At 38.0% G+C, this 21,044-nt stretch overlaps 1 protein-coding gene across 5 annotated transcripts in view; it reads right to left on the bottom strand.

The window, feature by feature from the left end:
* Window positions 1–21,044, bottom strand: part of USH2A (usherin) — a 751,068-nt gene that overhangs the window by 227,599 nt on the left and 502,425 nt on the right. For all 5 annotated transcript variants that reach the window (XM_040461001.1, XM_040461002.1, XM_040461003.1 and 2 more), the window contains exons 44-46: window positions 11,241–11,404; window positions 2,583–2,792; window positions 1,053–1,255 (exon numbers count right to left, since the gene is read on the bottom strand). In XM_040461001.1, the coding sequence (XP_040316935.1) occupies window positions 1,053–1,255; window positions 2,583–2,792; window positions 11,241–11,404 (577 nt within the window). The remainder of the gene's footprint in view (window positions 1–1,052; window positions 1,256–2,582; window positions 2,793–11,240; window positions 11,405–21,044) is intronic.

A 21,044-nucleotide genomic window follows, 5' to 3' on the forward strand; every position in this document is an offset into this window, starting at 1 on the left:
GGTCAAAGAAAATTTCCATGCTTAATATCTTTTGAAAATTATTTACAAAGCTCTTACAAATGTTGGAAGTAGCATAGATTAATTAAAAATTTACTACATTACAGCCCTTCTCTATAAACTTTGAGTTTCTGTTTTTATCATTAATTTCCACATTTGGCCTTGTTATCTTTTATATCCCAGCAGTGTAATGAGTTCCAATTCCTTGGGGGAAAGTTCTTTGTTGAAGATTCCTTAGTTGTCTCTCTATTTTTTCTATTTTAAAGATCAGCAGATCTCAAAGAGGTCTATGAGTTGGGCCTCAGATGGTCAATGCAATATGAAACTGCACACTAACTTTTGTCATACAGGCACATAGGTGTTTTTCTAGGGCAGGGTGCACTGGCATCATTAGATTATCAAAGAGGTTCAAGGGCAAAAAAGTTTAAGGATAACTGTTCTCACATAGGCAAGGGTCGACAAACATTTGGTAGATGACAACAGATAAATTTCTTTCATCTTCAGGTCAAACCCTTTAATATATTTTGTCTGCCATATATTCATATATGTTTTCTTGCCGCATTCAGAGTCACAGAATGCTAGAGGTCGATAGAATGTTTTAAGTCACCAAGTCCGCTGCCCTTCTAAAAAAGATAACTGACACCAAACAGGTTATGTGGCTTCCCTGAAGTTATTAAATTAGTAAATAGCAGAAATAGGAATAGAAGAATGTCTCCACATTCATAGGTTGATTCCGATTTTGATATCAGTAAAAGAATCAGGATAAAGGTGAACTGCTTAGCAAGATTTACCGCAAATATGTGATTTGCCTCATTTTGCCGGCAAGAATATCATCACCATTGTTTTCCATATTACCATTACCTTCTCTCCTGAGACTCATGTGTTTGCCCACAGCAAACAGATTTAATCCTAATCAATTTCCCTCTTTTCTCTCCCCTTCCCCAGTAAATAAATAATCTGTAACCAAGACGGAAGGTATTCACTTAGAGACATAGCCCGGCAATGTTTTATTTAACACACCTATAAGCTTAGCCATCAAAACACAGTGTTCTAACCTGAATGTCATAGATTGTGAAGGGAGACAGGTCTCTCAGAATGAAAGACCCAGGCACATTCATTCCAGTCTTGTAGAGCTTATTATTTACATAGACAGAATATTCAGTGATAATGCCATTTGGGTTTGAAGGAGATGTCCAGATGACACGTACAGATGTACTGTTGATGACGACAACCTCTGGAGGAAGCATGCCCTGAGGCTCTAGAATTAAAGGAAGAAACTGAATAAACTCCAGCTGTCTCTGAAAAAGCACTTGTTAAACTAAATGCAGATTAGTATTTAGGTTTTGCAAAGGGTTCCTTGCTTATCTGCTTTTCTCTGATGAAGTTATCACAGTCTGTAGTCCTCTGTAAATTGGCTTATTATACTCTCAGTCAGAAACCATAAGAATTGGTGGTAAAATGCTTTATACCACCAGCATAGTGCTAATCTTCAATACTATGTGGCCAGTGGGATATGATGATAAATTATTCACCCATCTGCACCACCAACACATATCTGTTATTTGTCTCTTTTCCCATCCCTTCACGCCATACCTCCCAGGGAAAAGGAAAGAAAATTTGCTCCTTAAGCAAAAAATAAACCTCAAATACATTGAGGCTGAGGCTGGTGGAACGTAAAAAAATCATTTGATGTTACTAGCTTGTAACTCAAGCAATATGAAGCAATAATGCAATATTGTCATTATGTAAATGATTTTGAATGTTGATTACCATAGGTAATGATGAAATCTAACATTAGGAAAAAAATCTTGCTTGGCGTTAAATTACACAATTATTCAAGCATGTCAGAAATAACTATGCAAAGACCTATTTTTATCATAAGAACCCATCTTAACTAGTTGAAAAATTGTCCTTGTGATCCATTCTATTTTATAAACAAAAGGTGTCGACCTTTGGCACCACAAAGGGAAATGGGTTCCACACTTAAAGTGCTCTGCTAATGACCTGGAACACTTGCTTGGGAGGTAATGATATTATAATGTTTATAATGAGACTTTATAAAGCCAAAAAGATTAGAAAGACCATTCCAAACACATTTCAGATTCACAAGTTGCTTCCCTTGCTTCCTCCCCCTTGCTAACTGGCTTAGAAATGAGTCAGAGGCAATTTTTCTCAGTGGCTGAACCTCCACCTACCATTTCTGGTGACTCAGGGAGAGCCCTCACTGTGTTTGGCTGTCGTTTTGAAAAGCATACTGCTTCTAAGAGCAAATCTTTAGAACAAAATGTTTCTAAATGTCACCATTTATTGATGTGAACTCAGCTCCAAACTAAGCATACACTGAAAAGAACAGGAACAAACTGGGCTAATATCCCATTATTAGAGCCTTGTGCTACTGTCTCTAAGGGACCACGTATTGATCTGCCACTTGACGACAGCGAGCACTTAAGCGTTTTAGCCCCAACCCCCTTCCCTCCAACACCGGAAATTTTATAATGGAGGGATGACTGATCTCAACCTCAGCAAGAATCAATCAATTTCATTTGCATCTCTGAAGCCAAGGGTCCCTTGAAGTCTGGACTCACCCCCATCGAAAGTGGTTGCACACAATACATCACCACTGATGCTGTGGACTCCATTGAAGACAGAGATAAAAATCCGATACTCTGTGTTTGGATTTAAGTGGCCGATGACATGAGAGTTTACATCTGGGAGGATTTTTAGAGATTCATTTGAGGTAGCAGAACTCCAAAAAAGTGTATAATATTCAACATCACCTTGTAGGTCTTGAAAAGCTGTTGACAATAAATGCAGGATACTGTAAATGTGGCTGATCTGAAAGGTTCTCAGGGGAAAAGATAGAAAATAAATTTTATCTTTAGCTATTTCTAGAAGGGGACAATGGAAACCTCATGGAAACTTCTTTTTGGCGGTGCTGGTTTCTTTTTTTTTTAACGAAGTTAATTTTTTCCCCCTCATCCCGTAATTAATTGCATAGATACTTACCCTTATAGGAAAATAAAATTTTAAATTTCCTTTAAATATTTTAATTATGTTACTTATAGTTATTCAACTAATTTTCAAAACTGCAATGTAACACTTACAAAAGGAAACTAAGAGTAAAATAAAATATTCAATACATGGAACAACTTCCGTTTCTAAGTAATATCATCCTTGAGAGAAGTCTATGCTAATACAATTAAAGGCATATCGTCACACATATCCTAGAACTTGAGGCATTTTTAAAAATTGCTAACAAAATCTGCTAAATGATACCTAAAAGAACATTGGACTGATATCCTATTATATACACTCTTGATGTAGCAGAGTGATACAGCACGCTCTCCTTAAGGATTTGCTCAGTAGGATCCCAGGATGATATTTGAATTTTATCAAGGTTCTCATTCTTTTCTCCTACTTCATTGTGTTTCTATGATGTAGACAAATGCTGAAAAGATGCCAAAATCAATCACTTACTGTCTGACAAATATAACTCATCAATTCCTCAACCGTCATCCTTTCAAAAACCAGGCGACTGTTTTCTTTTCCCTCTTTCACCCGATTTCAACTTCTTTGGCCTAAGCTCTGTTTCTCATTACCTTTTTACAACGATGCTTTAAAAAGAAGACATAAAACAGCCATAATTTGGGGGTACCTGGGTGGCTCAGTTGGTTGAGCATGCAACTCTTGATTTTGGGTCAGGTCATGATCTTGCAGTTCACTGGATGGAGCTCCAGGTTGGGCTCTGTGCTGACAAAGCCTGCTTGGAATTCTCTCTCTCCCTCTCTACCTGCCCCTCCCCCACTCTCTCTCTCTCTCTCTCTCTCTCTCTCTCTCAAAAGAAATAAACATTAAAAAAGCCATATTTTCTTAGGTAGGAAATAGTATAAGTAGTACAATGTTCTACTTATATTAGTATTATTTTTTAGGAAATAGTGTAAGTAGTATACTGCTCTCCTTACATCAGTATTATTTTCAAAGACCTTATGCAGAAACTATTATCTTGGTTCATGTTAGAATTGGAGGTAGAATGTTGGTTTACGAGCCTGAAATTGCATGTAAAAGTATGTGTCAAAACAGTTCAGTAGCACTAGTCTAAGGACTGAAAGGAAAATGTGGCATTACTCTTTATGGTTATTTAAGTACAGTGTCTCTGATATGTGAGATCATAATACATGGCCATGTAGCACAAGAGGGCTTTAGAGAACATACGGCTTTCTTTTAAGGACCGCTTTTCATTAAGATCTTGAGGGGTTTGCATAAAGACTGAATGCTGAGCACATTACTGCTTTGATTTTAGCTCAAGCCATAGTTGAAAAGGTTTGGTATGTTAGCATATGTGAAAGAGTTTATAGTAAGAGATCTTTAGCAATGAATCTGGAAAACTCTGAGGATAAGATTTGTTTTTTTCTGATGTCACAAAATGTAAGCACCTTCAATAATGGGGTCATTATTATGTATTGGCAGGAACTGGTTATTCATAACCATCAATATTTTCCCAGATGATATTAGTCAAGTATAGCAAAGCCATTGGTGCTATGAGTGCAAAAGTTCCTTCTTTCATTATAATTATTTTCTACTGGCTTACAGTTGCATTACTCATTAATTTATAGCAGTTGAGATATAATGGAAAATTCACTGGATTTGATGTACATGTTGTAAAATTTTAGTTTGTTAGATGAGGACTCTGGTTAGAAATCCAAGCCCTAAAGATACAATTTAATGCAGTGCTTTCAAACTTGCAAATATAAATGGGTATTACCTGGGTTATTAAATGTGCCTGATGTCTTTTCCATCAAGTTCCAATCAATGTACCTATGTATATACATCAAAAATATTGCAACTAGCACTGAAAGTTCAAGATGAGCAAAGATTCTATGTTAATATGTGGATAAAATTCCATTAAATGCTCATTCTTACCCATGTACCATATGTCAACCCATCTGAAATAGAAAAAAATCTATTGTCCCCCCAACTATAGAAAAAGATGGTGATTCAGTTCCATTGGTTATGTTTTACTCCATGATATAGAGACCTCTATAACCTGAAACAGGCAGCATCTCTGGGCAAAAAGCACCAGATTTCTGCACTGTCTTGCCTCTCACCAACATCTACTTCAACATTTCTTTTTCCTCATTCATTTAGACAGTAGAGTACAGAGTCCAAAACACAGAAAAATTATAGGAACATATTATATTTTCATATCCTACTCATCTGATGAGAAGTTCTTGCAGGCGTACACACATAAAAGTATGTGTTTTCATTGTTCAAACGTGTTTTTAAACTTCAGTGGGTTCTTCCCAAGTCACTGGACTGTCTAGGAAATAGAAGATACATTCTCAGTTCAATAGGCCAGCACAGAATTAAAGGCTGCTGACCTTGAGTCTACCTCTGAGAGAGGAATGCTATTAGAACAGAAATAGCTGGAATGAGGAGCCAAGTAAATCTCACCCTCCTTGTGTATTGGTAAAAGCTAAGCCTGAATACAGTTCCCTTCTTTAAAAGAAAAATATTAAGTTACAAGGCTTCTTCACGGTATAAGATAGGAAAACACTGTCTAGAACTTTCAAAAGCGGATTTGTGTGTGTATTGCTTCTCTGGGAATGAAAGTTTTACAAAACATTTGCTTTGGGTTCTTAAAAATAACAAAAGGGAGGTGCCTTTCTGAAAAAGAAGCCTCTAGGAAACGGGTACGTAATCATGGAAAGCCAGACATGAAGACAGAGATGTTAAGTCATCTTGCTTAAATAAGGAAGCGAGGAAACAGAAAAAGCAATGGCTGAATCTGCATGGCAAGTAGAAAAGAGAGGAGTTAAAAATGCACAGTCGGGAAGAATAAAGAGGAAAACAACTGAGAAGAAATCAGTGAAAGTCAGAATTACAGATATTGAGGGCAGAGAACAAAAATACCTAGTCAACTTGAAAAATACATGGAACAAATCATCATGGACATAAAATACCTCATGAAACCATACCCCCCCAAAAGGCTTATGTCCGTAAATTGAATAGATTGATGCAGTTTTGGTCAAAATAATGGAAATATATCCAAACACAGACATTTAATGGAATGCTATAACATTTCAAAGGTAAACTAAAAATTGAGAGATTATCTACAGGGGGGCATGGGTGGCTCAGTCAGTTCAGCATCTGTCTGACTGTTGATTGCAGCTCAGTTCATGATCTCACAGGTCATGAGATCAAGCCCTGTGTTGGGTTCTGCACTGACCCTGTGGATCCTACTTAGGATTCTCTCTCTCCTTCCCTCTCTGCCCCTTCCTGGCTTGTGCTCTCTCTCCTCTCTCTCTCTCTCAAGTAAATAAAGTTTAAAATAAATACATAAAATAAAATAAAAGATCATCTACAAAGGAGAAAAAATCAGATAAGGTTTAGCTTCTCATCTGGAACATCAAATGTTTGAAGACAGTATAGCAATTTCATCAAGTTTTGAGGAAAAATATTTTGATCCAAGAATTTCATACACATCCAAGTCATTATGTGCAAATACAACAGAGAGACTTCCTTAGGTAGGGCAAAAAAAAAAACAAAAAAAAAACCTAAGAATAATGAATTTATTTACCGTTAATGATAAAATTTCCCCAACAATATTATCCAGAAGACAAAAAGGTAATCCAAAATCCAGAATTCAAGATTGAGAAAATTTGGAATTGATAAAGAAAATTGAAACTATTTAGAGAAAATAATTATGAAAAAATAATTATATAATAATTTATAAATCAGACATTAAAAATGGAAAGTGAGAAGGGCAAGGAACGTAACAGTACACTGAATCCTGTATCATACATAAAATAGAACATCATGGAAAAATAGAGAAAGATAGCAGTAACTATCAATAGCATTAATGGGACACATAGCAATTTAACTTTAGAACTGATTATAGGGGATAAAATTTAGCATTCACTAACACCCATGTTTTTGTCTTCTTGTCAAATAGCCAGAATATATTTTCTGGGCTCCTTGCATCTGGGTGAGGTCATGTGACCAGTTTTGCCACTGTTGGAGAAACGGACCATCTCTGATTGTGTTTAGTTTTTCCACCTAGAGGACTTGGGAAGGCCCAAGGAATGGTGGACCTACTAGATGGAAGGAGTCAAGGTCCTTACGTGGCTCCAGAGAGGTTAGAAGGGATGAGGAAGAGCTTCAGAATCCTCAGATTTATGGTTTTGGTTTCTGTGTGAATCCCATTACATAAAAGAGAAAACACAGTAGCAATTATGGGATGCAGGATTTGATACTTGATTCATTTGAGACTTCTTGAATTTTAAGTGATTTTGTGGCAACTAGGTAGACTTAGAAATTAAAGTGTGAATATCTGAGTTAGAGTTACATGATTTGGAGGTATACACGGTTAAGCATTCATCTTTGGTTTAGGCTCAGGTCATGATCTCAAGGTTCATGAGATGGGGCCCCTCATGGGGCTTTGCACTGACAGGGTGGAACCTTTTGGGATTCCCTCCCTCCCTCTCTACCCCTCCCCTCTTCATGCTCTCTCTTTCTCTCAAAATAAATAAATAAACCAACAAAAAAAGGGCTGACATTGGAAATTATTGATACGTATTGCCATTCGAACAAGATAAATTCAGACAAAGTCAGAGATTCTTCTAAATTTAGGACAGTCTAAATTCTTCAAAATTTGGTGGCTTCTGACTAAGAGATCAAGATGATGAAGATGCCTTTCTTGTGGATTTAAACTTACTCTCTTAATGGTGACACCTTCATACTTTGTGAATTTTCCAGAGAGTTTACTGAGATATTGTAATGCAGGAGTAATGTCAGCCATCACTGTCCTACCAGTGCCCAGGACAGAAAGAAGTCCTAAATAAATGTCTGTGGAAGAAAAAGGAAGGAAAGGAAAGACATAGAAAGGTAGAAGAGAAAAGGAGAAAGAGGAGAGGGCAGGTGAAAAAGAGGAAGGAGAGAGATGGAAAGGGAGGGAGATGTGGTACAAGATGTGAACACCCGAAGGTTGGGGTGAGCTTTTGATGGATGGTAAGATGAACAGCATTTGGATGATTTTTCATTCCTCTTTTTCAGTCCCTTCCTCTCTCACTACCTCCAGTGCCTTCTTGCTCTATTCTGGCCATGGGTGACCTTGTTAGTGAGGTGACCTCAGGAGACGTGCTGCCTTTCCACTGCATCCCCTGATGGGCATTTTCTTATTTGTCTGTTTATTTTAGAGTCAAAGTGTGGAGGATCTTAATAAATCACTCAGCAAATGTTTATAACCATTGAGGCAAAATGCATGAGAAATAGCTGAAATTTGATTAGTTTGAGTTTGGGAAGACTGCTTACTAACCATAATGTTGAGTGAATTACAAAGTTCCAGTTTCTATCTCATAGGGCCTTTCTGAGAATGGCATGTATAATTTAACTGAAGGTGTTTTTGTATCTCTTTTTATAAAAATATGATTTTTTCACTAATATAATTTATCTTCATGGTATTTCATTTAGGCTGAAATATTTTATTTTATTGTATCTAACAGGGCTAAGAACCTCCTATCCCTATGGGGACCAGGAAGACAGAAAGCATGTGGCCTGTCTGAAGCAGAAGCCATTAGTCAGTGACAATTGGTATTACTCCTCCAGCAATGCAGGGATAGTTTCACACAATCAATTGATTTTTCAAACCAATCCTCAAATCATCATCATTATGTGAGACCTTCTGATTGTTATTTTAAAAAAAATACTACAGACAAAACAGTGTAGGGGGGAGGGGGGGAGTAAATGTCGCCTATGTGCTGTCAGTTTGCAACATGTACCCTAAAACTGAATTGAAGAAATGTGGGGGTGCATGTACCTCACACGATATCACATAGCGATGCAAAAGTTTAAAAAATTGTTTTCAATGTTTGTTTATTTTTGAGAGAGACACAGAGACGGAGGGTGAGCTCCCAGAGGAGGGGGAGGGGGAGAGAAAACAGGAGACAGAATCTGAAGCAGGCTCCAGGCTCTGAGCTCAGCACAGAGCTCAATGCGGGGCTTGAACTCAGGAACTATGAGATCATGACCTGAGCCGAAATTGGACGCTTAACCAACTGAGCCACCCAGGCACCCCGAGATGCAAAAGTTTAAAATGGGTGCTTCTAGAATGTTCAATAACATTCCTGTTCATCTGTGGTTATTAAAATTTAGCAGAAATATACAGGTACCAAAATGGTGTGTACATATGGAGGTGATAGTTTAGAAAGAATATGGTTTTTTAAAATACATTTTATGTTTTTGTGAAAGACAATATTTAATAAGTAAATATTTATAAATTTATCCAGCTGACTTTCAACCCATAGTTTCCTGCCTTGTAGCATATTAAACAATGTGCCAAATGTATCCTGCGAATCAAGAAAACAACTTGCATTTAAATTACAAAAACTAGGTGGCCCTATCACCGAGGAGTGACCAGTTAATTTACTTAGGCGAGCAGGTTGCACAGAGGAAGAAAATGATAACGCAACAAGCTTTTGAAGAGCTGACCCTCTTCTGAGAGTTAACCTTTCTGCTCACAAATAGTTATCTGAAATATTTCTAAGGTATGAATGGAAATAACGGCAGATTGCATTACCTACATCCCGAAGGTCAGAGGTTCGGATTACCAAGGTAATGAAACTTCAGTGAGCTGCTGCAGATCCATTAGGTTTGTCAGTTTTTATAAGCATGCTTACTTCGGGCTTCCAGTTATAACATAAAGGACCTATATTGGCGAAAATTCAGCAGCTGGATCTTAACAGCAGTATTCAAATGTCAGATGAGGGGCAGGACATCCACCTTTATGAGCAGGCTCTTAAGATGAATCAGGTGGTGTGGGTAAAGTAGAGGAAGAGGGAGATGAGTGAAAATATATTATACGTAACAATCCATCTCCAGATAAAAACTTCATATTTTTCCCAGAGGTGTCTCAGAGGGTAATCATAAGCATCAATTAACTTCCGTTCTTCCATTCAAATGGTTTAAGAGATCCCAATAGAGGTGACACTGATTATTACAAACCTGCAACCTTATAAAAACCCTAGGGTTACTTAGCGGCAACGGAGATCAACACAACCAGTACAGATTTTAATTTACAATTAATGTCGCCTAATACTGGTTTTAATTCGCAACTGATGCAACATGAAAGCAAATTCACTCAGATGTTCTCAGTGGTACAGGAAGCATGTCTTAGGCTGTAACAAAAGTCAAAAGTTGAGTCAAAATCACATGGTTGCTACTCACCAACCAGGAGTAGACTTGTATCTTTCTATGTAATAGTAGATGATTACCCTGGCAGGTACAGTTTTCTTTCATAAGAGAAACATTTTAACTGGGGATTTCTCAATCAGGTATTTCTCAATATTTGGTACTACTGATACTTAGAAGAATGGTTACAATACATATTTCCATGATAAACAGGGTTGTTTTCTGTTTTTTAATATTTTTTAATGTTTATTTTTGAGAGAGAGACAGAGAGACAGAGAGACAGAGTGTGAGAGGGGGAGGGCCACAGAGAGAGGGAGGTACAGAATCTGAAGCAAGCTGGAACTCATGGACCGCGAGATCATGACCCAGCAGAAGTCGAACTCTTAACTGAGCCACCCAGGCACCCCACGTGTTGTTATTTTCGGATTATGATAATCGATCACTACAAATTAACAGGTTCATTATTAAATGCTACTCTATTGGCCAACTAGAAATGGAACTTCAGCTATTGTGGTTTCTAAAAAGTGGCCGAGCAGATTAGATCCATCTGTGAGATGTTTTAACTGCCCATAAAGGTATGTTCTGAATCCCCTGCATTATTGAAGCAAGTCCAGTGATGACGTCCAGGCTCCATTTTCCTGTGCCAAGCTGGAATTGTGCCTACAACCAGGGTTGAAGATGATTCACTCAGAAAAATCCCTCACATTACAGCAATGCTACTCAGTGGTTCTTGCTAATAAGTGAGGAGTTACAAGATGGAGGGCAGAGCTTTTTTTTTTAGGAAAGTGCACAATATTGCACTGTATCAAATTAATATGTGGCCATTTCAATACAACTGGCTGGTCTGACAGAAAATACGCTTCCAACCAAAAGGAATGGAAGAGGTAGAGAAGCCCCAGGAAGGATGTAGAAGCAGGGAGAGAGAGTCTGCCTCTGAAGAACAGAGCAGAAATCTCGGCTTTTTGCTGTGTGTGTGTGTGTTTTTAACATGTCTATTTTAAATTCATTTTTGGTACTAATACATTGAGGGGAAAGAAAGGCATGAGAAGCTTACTTACTTGGTTTAGCCCATGTCACGTCTATGGCTGTGTGGTTAAGAACATTTGCAGTGAGATTGGCTCCCCTCTCTGGAAGACCAGCTAATGTCGTCACGGTAGCTGGTTGGCTTGGTGTAAAACCCACGCCGTTGTGTACAAAGACCTTATACTCGTACGTTGTAAACCTAAAAGGTTGTTTTTTAAAAGGTCATTATAAGTTTCTCTTTTACAGCAAACAAAACACATAATTTTCTTTTTCCTCACAGAATACAGGATTTCCTTCAAAATGCACAATTTTCTGTTTCCCCTAAAAAATAGAATTATCTTCCTTTTCCTCCCTACACAAAGACATATCACTGTTTTTGTAACTCTGGAGCCTTCACCAGAGTGTCAGGAAAAATATTTTATTAGGAATGCTAAAGCAAATACCCACTGTTTAAAACAAATGTGGCTTATCATTTTCTCATTCTTATTGTTTTCAGAAGTGGTAAGGATTACAGCTCAATTCAAGATGCAATTACAAATCTGGCAACCTGCCAGCTTTCTATCTGAATTTGATCCAGAGAGTTTTATGCTCTTCTTTTGGGGAAACTCATCCATTTTCAAATATCAGAATCCCTCATCACCGTTTTCTTCCTGTACCTATACTTTCTCCCCATAATCTCATTGGAAGATAGATAAACCCCTAAATTAAATCGTAACTGTGACCAAAGTGTACCACATTCTCCCACGGAGAGTTTTGCTGTAGCGAGCTGTATTTTGCAATCGTGTGAACATATTTCCTTGAGTCAGTACAGTGGAAGCTGAATATTGCTTTGCAGAAGGAGCAAAGTGGGTACTGGGTATGGAAATGTCATATGATGAATATTTCCCAAGTCATATACGAAATCAATGATTGAGTAAAGCCATCAATTCTTTATCCTTTTTGGTTCTTACAGGCAGAAGACTACCATGCTCTCTTTGTTTGGTTCACAACTGCCCAGATAGGAAGATGTTATTTCTAGACACAGTCATATGTTATTTATAGACCCTGTCTGGACAATAGCTTGGATCGGGAAACTTGCTTAAACATGTTGCATGACACATAACTATTCCCGGAGCCATCCAGTACTCAGGACGAGTGCTGGCTTCAGATCATCGTCACCTTATTTGGGTTTCCCACATCATCCAGGATGCCTTGTATCCAATGTGGGGCCTGTGGAATCTGTCTCCGTGAGTCACACCTTATCAGGCATGACAAAGAGTAGATGCCATTTGCAGGATTCTGCAAAATAACTCTGCCGGGATTCTCCCAGCATTTTGCTCCCACCTTTGTAGCGGTCTGTTTGTCTCATCTCACTCACAGCCCAAAGACATGGGGCCCTGCCTCAGCCACATGGAACGTGTTGCTCTGCTGTAGTGACAGGAAAGGGCTTCGGGATTTCTTGGAAGCTGTTTATCTGTTTTCCCCAAATAAGTACTAGCCTCAGATTTCTACATTTGTCTGTTTTACCCTTTCTCCTCATGTTTTTCTTTCCTTTTTTTCTGCTGTGTAAGCTGTAATGTGTTGAATTGTGTCCCCCCTCAAAATATGTTTAAGTCCTAACCCCTGGTACCCGTGAACTGAACTTAGGTGGAAATAGGATTTTTGCAGATGTAATCAAGTTGAGGTCTTACTAGATTTGGGAAGCCCTAAATTCAATGGACTGATGTCTTTATAAGAGAAAACAGAGGAAATTTTTGATAAGGAGACACATAGGGGGACACACAGAGAGAAGAAGGCCATGTGAAGATGGGGGCAGAAATTAAAGTTATATGGTCACAAGCGAAGGAACAACTGGGACGACCAGAAGTTGGAAAAAGTGAGGAACAATTTTTCCTCAGAGACTGGAGGGAGCATAGCTCTGACAACACCTTGAGTTTAGATTCTTAGCTTCCAGAAATGTGAGAGAATAAATTTCTGTTGTTTTATGCCACCCAGTCTGTTTCTGGCAACCCCAGGAAACTAATGCAAATGCTTTCAGCAAGTGCCAAATAGTTGACTGGACCAAGACAATTGGAAAGATAATAATAACCTTTCCTTAGTAGTCAATTTGTTTCAGGAATTTTCCACATGCATTAACTCACTACCTCACAATTACCGCATAAGGTGCTATTATGACAACTATTTTGAAAATAAGGAAAACAAAGCTCAAAGAGTTAAATCACTTGCCCGATTTGTCAAGCTGGTGAGACAGTGCAGATTGAAGCCCAGACAGTCTGATTCTAGAGCCTACTCTTTTAGGCATGATGCTATGCTGCCAACATAATAATGATGGTGATAATAATAGCAATAATAATCTTAAGGATAATCTGATCTGTCAATACTTGGATGATGTCATATGACTGGGGCTTGACCTTTGAGTTATTTTTCCGGCAGTGGGGATAGATGTTTGCTTAGGTATCCAAACAGTCTCACCAAATTTCCTCTGCAACCACCAGTATGAATTTGAAGGATGGTGAGTTGGGGTTAAGAGGGTAGCAAGTCTGTGACAAAAGAATGAAACAAAAGCTAATGGCTCACATGGGAAGTGAACCAGCGACCTTGGCTTCATTAGCTCTCTCCCTGAGGGAAATCCTTTTAATTGTGTTTTACTTCATAAAATGGCTTAAAACAAATTTAGCTAGAGGCTGGATGCCTAATCTTCCCTCCTACAATATTTGAATTTTTCTTCCACATGTCTGTGCTATTATTCATTTAGTAATCTTTATGGCTTTAAAGGGATGCCATTTGTGTGATTCTTTTCTGCAAGTGGAATTAATATCATCAGGTGAATAAGTGATACATTGTAAAAAATTCTGTAGGGCCTCAGTTTGTCACGTGACAATTTAAGCTATTTCATTATAATTTAGGTGTGGTAAAATACATGTTTTATATCTACACAGCAGAAATTGAGGCCATATAGATAGATGTAACTGAAAAGTCCTGTTTGCAAAGCAATATTTAGAATTTTTGAGTGAGACCTGACTCTAACTCAAATAATAAAAAACCCGCTCCATCCTTGAGGTAAGAAAACTAAGACTGAGAAGTTAAGTGGCTTTGCCTGAGGTTATACCATTAGTTAAGATGACTGAGAAAGCTGTACTCTCCTCAATTTCTAATATTAAATTCTTTCCACTATTTATTATTTTATTTAATTGAGAAATCAATAGGCATTTGACTTGAAGTTCATGCATTTGTCTTTTGCATTTTCTTTAACTTTCACGGTTAAGTTAAAATTTTCAGGATATAAGATCTTGGATTCTCTTACTGGAATACTAAAATACACTGTTTCCATTGGCATCCCAAACCTAATCTTTGTGTTAGTTAATATAGATACAACTACGTGGGTCAGTTTATATTTTACCTCTTCGTGTCAGAAAAGAATGTATATATTAGTGTGCTTAAAGTGGTATTTTTTCATCTACTCAAGGTGTGTTATTTTTTAGATGGACCTACGTGTTGATTATTAACATCACATGCGATATGCCATGTCGTTAATAATAAGAGAGTACTTATAAAAGAAAAATGTTAGATGGATTGACATCATATACTCATGCAAAACATATGTATATCAACCAATTTCTTCTGCAAATACTAATCGTGTTCTCTAGGTATGTCTTGAAAAATGTACCATTTGAAACCCTGTAGCAAACAGCTTTTGACATCTGCAAAGTGAATGAACACTTAGGGTCTATCTGTAGCCAGTAAAACCAACTGTTTGGGGTCAACTTAGGACGACTGGGCTATTACAATGGTTATTCTCTAGGGGTGCCTGGATGTCTCAGTCGGTTAAGTGCCCAACTTCAGCTCAGGTCAAGATCTCATTGTTTGTGGGTTTGAGCCCTGGGTCTGGCTCTGTGCTGACAGCTTAGAGCCCGCTTCAGATTCTGTGTCTCCTTCTCTCTCCGCCCCTCCACCACTCATGCTCTTGTCTCTCTCAAAAAATAAATTTACATCAAAAAAATTAAAAAAAAACCAAATAGTTCTTCTGTAAATCACTAATTTGTTTGAGACCATCCTCAAGCCCCTCCCTTCACCAAAGAAAACAGAAAATAGAAAACCTTGTTGTGTTGTACAAATGACTACGGTATTTTTCCTTGTAAAAGATAATTTATATTAAAAACTTATTTAGGGAACAGTACTCATTTCAAGGTTCAGTTGTTATTACTCAAGTGAATTAGAAGGTTAGGTTCTGTTCAAATGCTGAAGCTTTTATGACCCCAGGAATCTGTTTATTTACAGAGTAGAAAATTGCATAAGTGAACAAATGGATATTTCATAGTTACTAAGGCATTCGGTCTCATAACTTTAAGGTCATATATAATTTGGTAAGTTAGTGTCACAAAAACCTATGTGTCCAATAGAGAAATAAGCCCTACAGAAACTTTGGCAAGATGTTTCTTTTACACATTATACTGCTCTCTCTTGTTTGGTACATCATTTCGTTTATTCATTCATTTGTTCATTCATTCAGGAGTATTTATTGAACACTCACAACATCCTAGGTGCTAACCATCGTAACAAATGTCATATCTGTTCTCCTGGAGTACATATGCTTTACAGAAATATATTTTTAAATGAAACCCCTAAAAATGTGTTCATTGATTCCTTTCTCTTCAAACGTGCGTCAGAGAGAATGTCTAATCTAACCTTACCCAGTCAGGACGTCTTCACAGAGGAGGTAACATTTGGGTTAGGTGTTGATGACAAGCACCATACTGTCCCGTGGAGACATGTGTCTAGTGGGAAGAACTATTCCATGGCAAAATGTGTGGAGGCTTGTATCTTGAAAGGGTCTGATGTGTTTTTGTAACCAATAAAATTCTTCAGTGCAGCCACAGAATGCCTCAGGTCGTTTTCATCAGAATTAAAAATGTGTCAACATTATTGATGTCCTAACACAATTCATGTGTCAATATTGTCACCAGTATAAATCATGCTTCTGAAAATGCAAGCTATTCAGCCGCTTCTCCCACTAACTCTCTTCATATCTGCCACAAGCCAACGGATGCTCGAGTGCGGCATCACACGTGGGGGGATTATAGAAGCCAGCTGGCTGTTCCTTACATCCCCAAATCCTTTGTGGGGATGAACAAGTAAACCAATGAAAACGCGACACCGTTTCTACTGCTGAAATCTGCAGTTATTTGAGTATCTCAATGATGGTATCTACCTTTTCTTTAAACCACTTATGTGCTGTTTCTAAAAATGCTACTGAAGATTTCTTCTTTTGATATTGAAGAGTAATGCTTATCACCCTTGGAAGTTTTCATAATATGGTACTTTCTAGGTTGTGAAGGCAAGTTGCAGCTCTCATCTCAAGAGCCCATCTATATTTAGGCTACAGAATGCCACACCTAAAATAATTATACTGTAATTTCTGGCTTTGTTGTACTATGCCATCATGTTAGAAGGAAATGCAAAGAAACCAGAATTTTTTTGTTTGTTTTTGAATAAAATATTAGGGGGAAAAATTCCTAGGACGAAATGCATTCTTCCGCATTTGGAGGCTCATTTTTCATGAGGAAAGGTTTCATATGATGGCACTTGGAAAAAGATAGCTTGAGGTAAATTTAGAACAATGAAAAAAAAATCTCAATGAGAAATGCACCGTGAGTCTAGTACTGTAATGTCAATGTGAAAGAGACACATAGTTGCTCATTTTGAATCAGGTACCTTGCTATGAGATTGCACACCAATACTCACAGAAGTCGGCTTTCATTCTGAGAGTCAACATGGACACACATTTGGATATTAACAAAGAAAATAATAGGCTCTACCTCATGTTAGTATGCATGGGAGAAGAGTCTTCCTTCCTCTCACCCTCTGTGTGTACAAAGTTAACTTTTACTTAACAGCTACAGCTTAAATATACACTTACACTACAGAAACAGGTGCCATGGAACCGGCCCAATCTTTCCATATTAGCAAAGCAGGACCTGTCAGCTATGTACACTTGATCTTATTGTGAAGGAGGGGAATGAAAAGTACATTCTTTAGAATATTATCCCCTAGAACCTACACCCTCTTTTAGGGCTTGAAACATTTCATTTTGGAAGGTTTCAAAAAATTAGAAACTATGTCAGTAAAATAGAAACTTAGATTTTGCAGTATATTTAGCCAAAGAATTTAATTTTAAAACACTCGAGTCCAACTGTTCTTTGAAAATAAGATGAATATTTAATTTTGAATACTTTCATTTAAAGATAAGTCAGTTAGTGGATCCTTGAGGAGTCACACGGAGGCCTCTTTTCCGACTGTCATTGTGAAAGAAAACAGACATTTATAAATAATATAAAGGAACAGGAGTTAGAACATACCACCCTTTATAAACTTAATCACAGCTAAGTTATTATAATCTACAAGTCATAATCTGTTATTTCTTATAACTTGTTCTTCCTACATCACATCCGAAACAAAAAAGGAGGGCGTGCCATCACTGTGTTCTTGGTAGTTTTGTTTGATCACTCAGAAAACAAGGCACTGCAAATCATGAGCGTGGGCTGATGCTAACAGTGAAGGAGGTCGCTGCCCCCTTTAAACCCTGTCGGGCTCACCTCAGCAGCATCAGATGATAACAGCATGTTTACCAGGTTTTCCAAGTGATGAAAATGTCAGGGAATCCGAAGTTATGGTTCCCCCAACAACCATAACTTGGCTGTTTTGCACTATTAAGGAAGGAAAGTTAGAAACTGACATGTCATATAAACCTAGAGTTACTTGAGTTTGTCTACACAGAGCAAAATTCAATAATGAGGCAACTTGGATGTGTAAGTCAGACAAAATCACCCCTTACCCAAGATGAACATAAGAACAAAAGAATTTTTGTTTCAACTAAATTATCTAGGTAGTTAGCTCCAAATATTCCATTTGGTACATGGAGATATAAAGGAAAAAAAAAACTACCAGAATGATTTAATTTCAGAATATAAAAACAATTTAGATAATTGCTATGCTTTCTATAGATCACACACATGTAGCTAACCAGAATATACCACTGACCAAGGGAACTGACCTCAATTTATATTTACACTCACAGATACATCCCTAAAGGGATGCCCAGTGAACCTCAAGTTAATTTTACTTTTTATATCAAGAGAAGGTCCATTTTTAAAGCTGATTCTAGATGTAGCTATGGTGATATCAGGTCAAGTTGGGAAGAAACACTTCAATGTTCCACTTATTTATGTATATGTAAGGTAAGAAGGAAATAAGGAATGGTGGAGTCTGAGGTGAATAGGAAATTTCATATTCTTCGTAAAGGCATTAGAATTCAATTACGCCCCCCACCCTAAAAACAGCCAGCCAAACTAGTCAGCAAGATGAATCAAAGCCAAAGGGTAGGGTCATTGAAGAGCTGCTAGACAGGTGTGTAACAAAGTGAGCTGAGGGCTCAGGTCCTCTCCTCTGCGATCTGAGAGGCTGCTAGTTTACCAGCAGGGGTGATGAACCCTGACTGCCAGCAGTCAAGGTGGGTAATGGCAGCATCTACCAAAAAAGATCACTTCTTAACAGAAAAACAGTCACAGCCCATAGTGCCCACCAGTGGACTAATTTCCAGTTTTCTCTCAGAGTTTTGAGAGAACCCTCCATGGGCTAAAGGGGCCTCTAGCTTTGTTTGGACTTATAAAGGATATAAGACTAAAAAAAAAATTCTCATAATATGAAGACACACTCCATTTATTTTTAATATTAAAAAGAAATGCATATTGTTTCTTATCACACGCTGCTTACATGGGTCATATCAATTATTTGAATAAAAAAGAATTTTTTTTTGCTAGTCCTAGCAGAAAACAAAACAAAACAAAACAAAAAAACAGAACAAAAACCCTTGACATTTAGCATTATGAGGCTAGTCAAAATACCTCCTCAGCACATTGGTTAGATGTATACTTCCCTTCTAGAAGCAGCTGTCAACAAAGTGGTTATGTCATCTTATGTTTCACTTTAATTTGTGGAGATTTAACTATATTTCTTTTCTTAAATCTTAGATTTGGACCTCTCATTAAAAATTCCTAAAGGCATCACTAAAAATTCAATAATAAATGTTTGACTCTGGTCCAATTCTTTAATAAGTTTTCATTTCTTCTATAAAGAAACATTAACTTTCTGAGATTTATTCTCTTTTTCAGACGAACATCTCATGGCTAAACATCTGACTGTAATGTTAAATAGTCAAGTCCTATTTATATTGGAAAATGCTATATTTAAGGCACTTAGAGTTCACAGGTCATAGAAAGCTACTTTTCTATATGATTTCCCTAGGCAGTGTTGGTGACTATGCAGTTAACTGAGGTGAAAGCAATTAATACGTGTACAGCCATGTGTGTGATGTGTTTTCCTCCACTAGAGTGTGAGATCTTTGAGGGCAAGAGTTATGCTGAATTCACTTTTGTTTCTCATCCCCGTGCCTTTCAGCATATAGTAAGCAAGAAGAAATAATTACAGAACGATGTGGGGTTAAGTGAATAATGAACCCAAAATAGTGGAGAATAGCCTACTGACCATGACGATTGAGGTTGGACTTACAAAAATGGCAACTTCCTGGGGTTCACTCTATTGCTTCATCAGATTTACATGTTGCTTCCCCCCAAGAACCTTAGAATATCTGTAAGGTTTTCCCCACCACAATCCCTTAAGATGGACAGGGGATTTTCCTTGGTTTTATCCATTCCCCAAAGATAATAACACTACAATTAATATTCCTAAGGCACAGAGAAATGAAATAACTCACTGTTTACTGAGTTACTGTCTTCTTTCATTTAACAATCATCTGAGGGCCCACCACGTGCCAGGCAGGATGCTAGGGACTGAGGGTACGGGGGTCACCAAGAGAAAATCCTGCCTCACGGTGGATCTGACGATACAGTGGGGTGTCCAGCCAAGCAGTCAGGCCAGTACATTACAGTGACAATAGTGATATGTGAGGGCGTTTGAAGGATACATGAAAGGGGCAGCTGAGTCAGACCAGCAAGAGTGGGCAGGGAAGCCCACTTTCAGACCAAGATGTGAAGGGTAATCTAGTCAGACAAAAGGGAGAGGAATGGGGGGGAAGGTCAGTTAGCAAGTGGTCCATGTCAGAGGCACTGGAAGTGATGTTCATGAGGCTGGAAGGGAGCCCAGGTGGGGAAGGGGGGCGGGGGAGGCAAGGCCAGAGCTGTAAACAGAGTTCAGGGTAGAGCTAGTCAGTGGGGCATCCAGGAAAATGATTAAGCTGATAGAAAAGTTATTAAAAAAATGTGTCTGAAAAGTGTTCATAAAATCATATTCGCGCGGTTTTTTCTTGTTGTTTTGCTTTTGTTTTTCTTTTGCAATCTGATTGCATTGCTTGGACTCAGCAAAGCTGAGAAGTCATTTAATCCCATCCAATCTCATTTTATAGACAACAAAAGCTAAGCCCAGAGAAAGGAGGTGACTTGCATAAGGTCACAAACCTGGCTCTCCAGCTCAGGGTGACACAGACCCAGATCTGCGGTTCCTCCCACGCACTGCTCTCTGCTGACATTGCCTATTTGCCTGTTTCCTGGTTCCTTTGAACCCTCGGTTGAATTCTTCCATGTCCCAGGTGTGCTAAGTAAATAATTTTTGTGTGGACTGAATCGATTATAACAATTATTTTCCAGAAGTTATAGTAAACATGTTGTAAGTGCCCAGTCATTCCCCCCGTTTCGAATATGCTTGCTATTTCCAAATTCTTCAATTAAGTTTTCATGTCTTGCTGGAGCTGTGATAAAGGCAATAGGTTAAGGCTCCAACATGTACAAGTTCGACTTCAAAAGGCTTATTTTAAGCATACAGTTAAGATGGCAAACATTAAACATGCT

Source organism: Herpailurus yagouaroundi, unplaced genomic scaffold (genome assembly GCF_014898765.1).
Source record: "Herpailurus yagouaroundi ecotype Mexico unplaced genomic scaffold, PumYag 253, whole genome shotgun sequence".
Taxonomy (NCBI): Eukaryota; Metazoa; Chordata; class Mammalia; order Carnivora; family Felidae; genus Herpailurus; species Herpailurus yagouaroundi.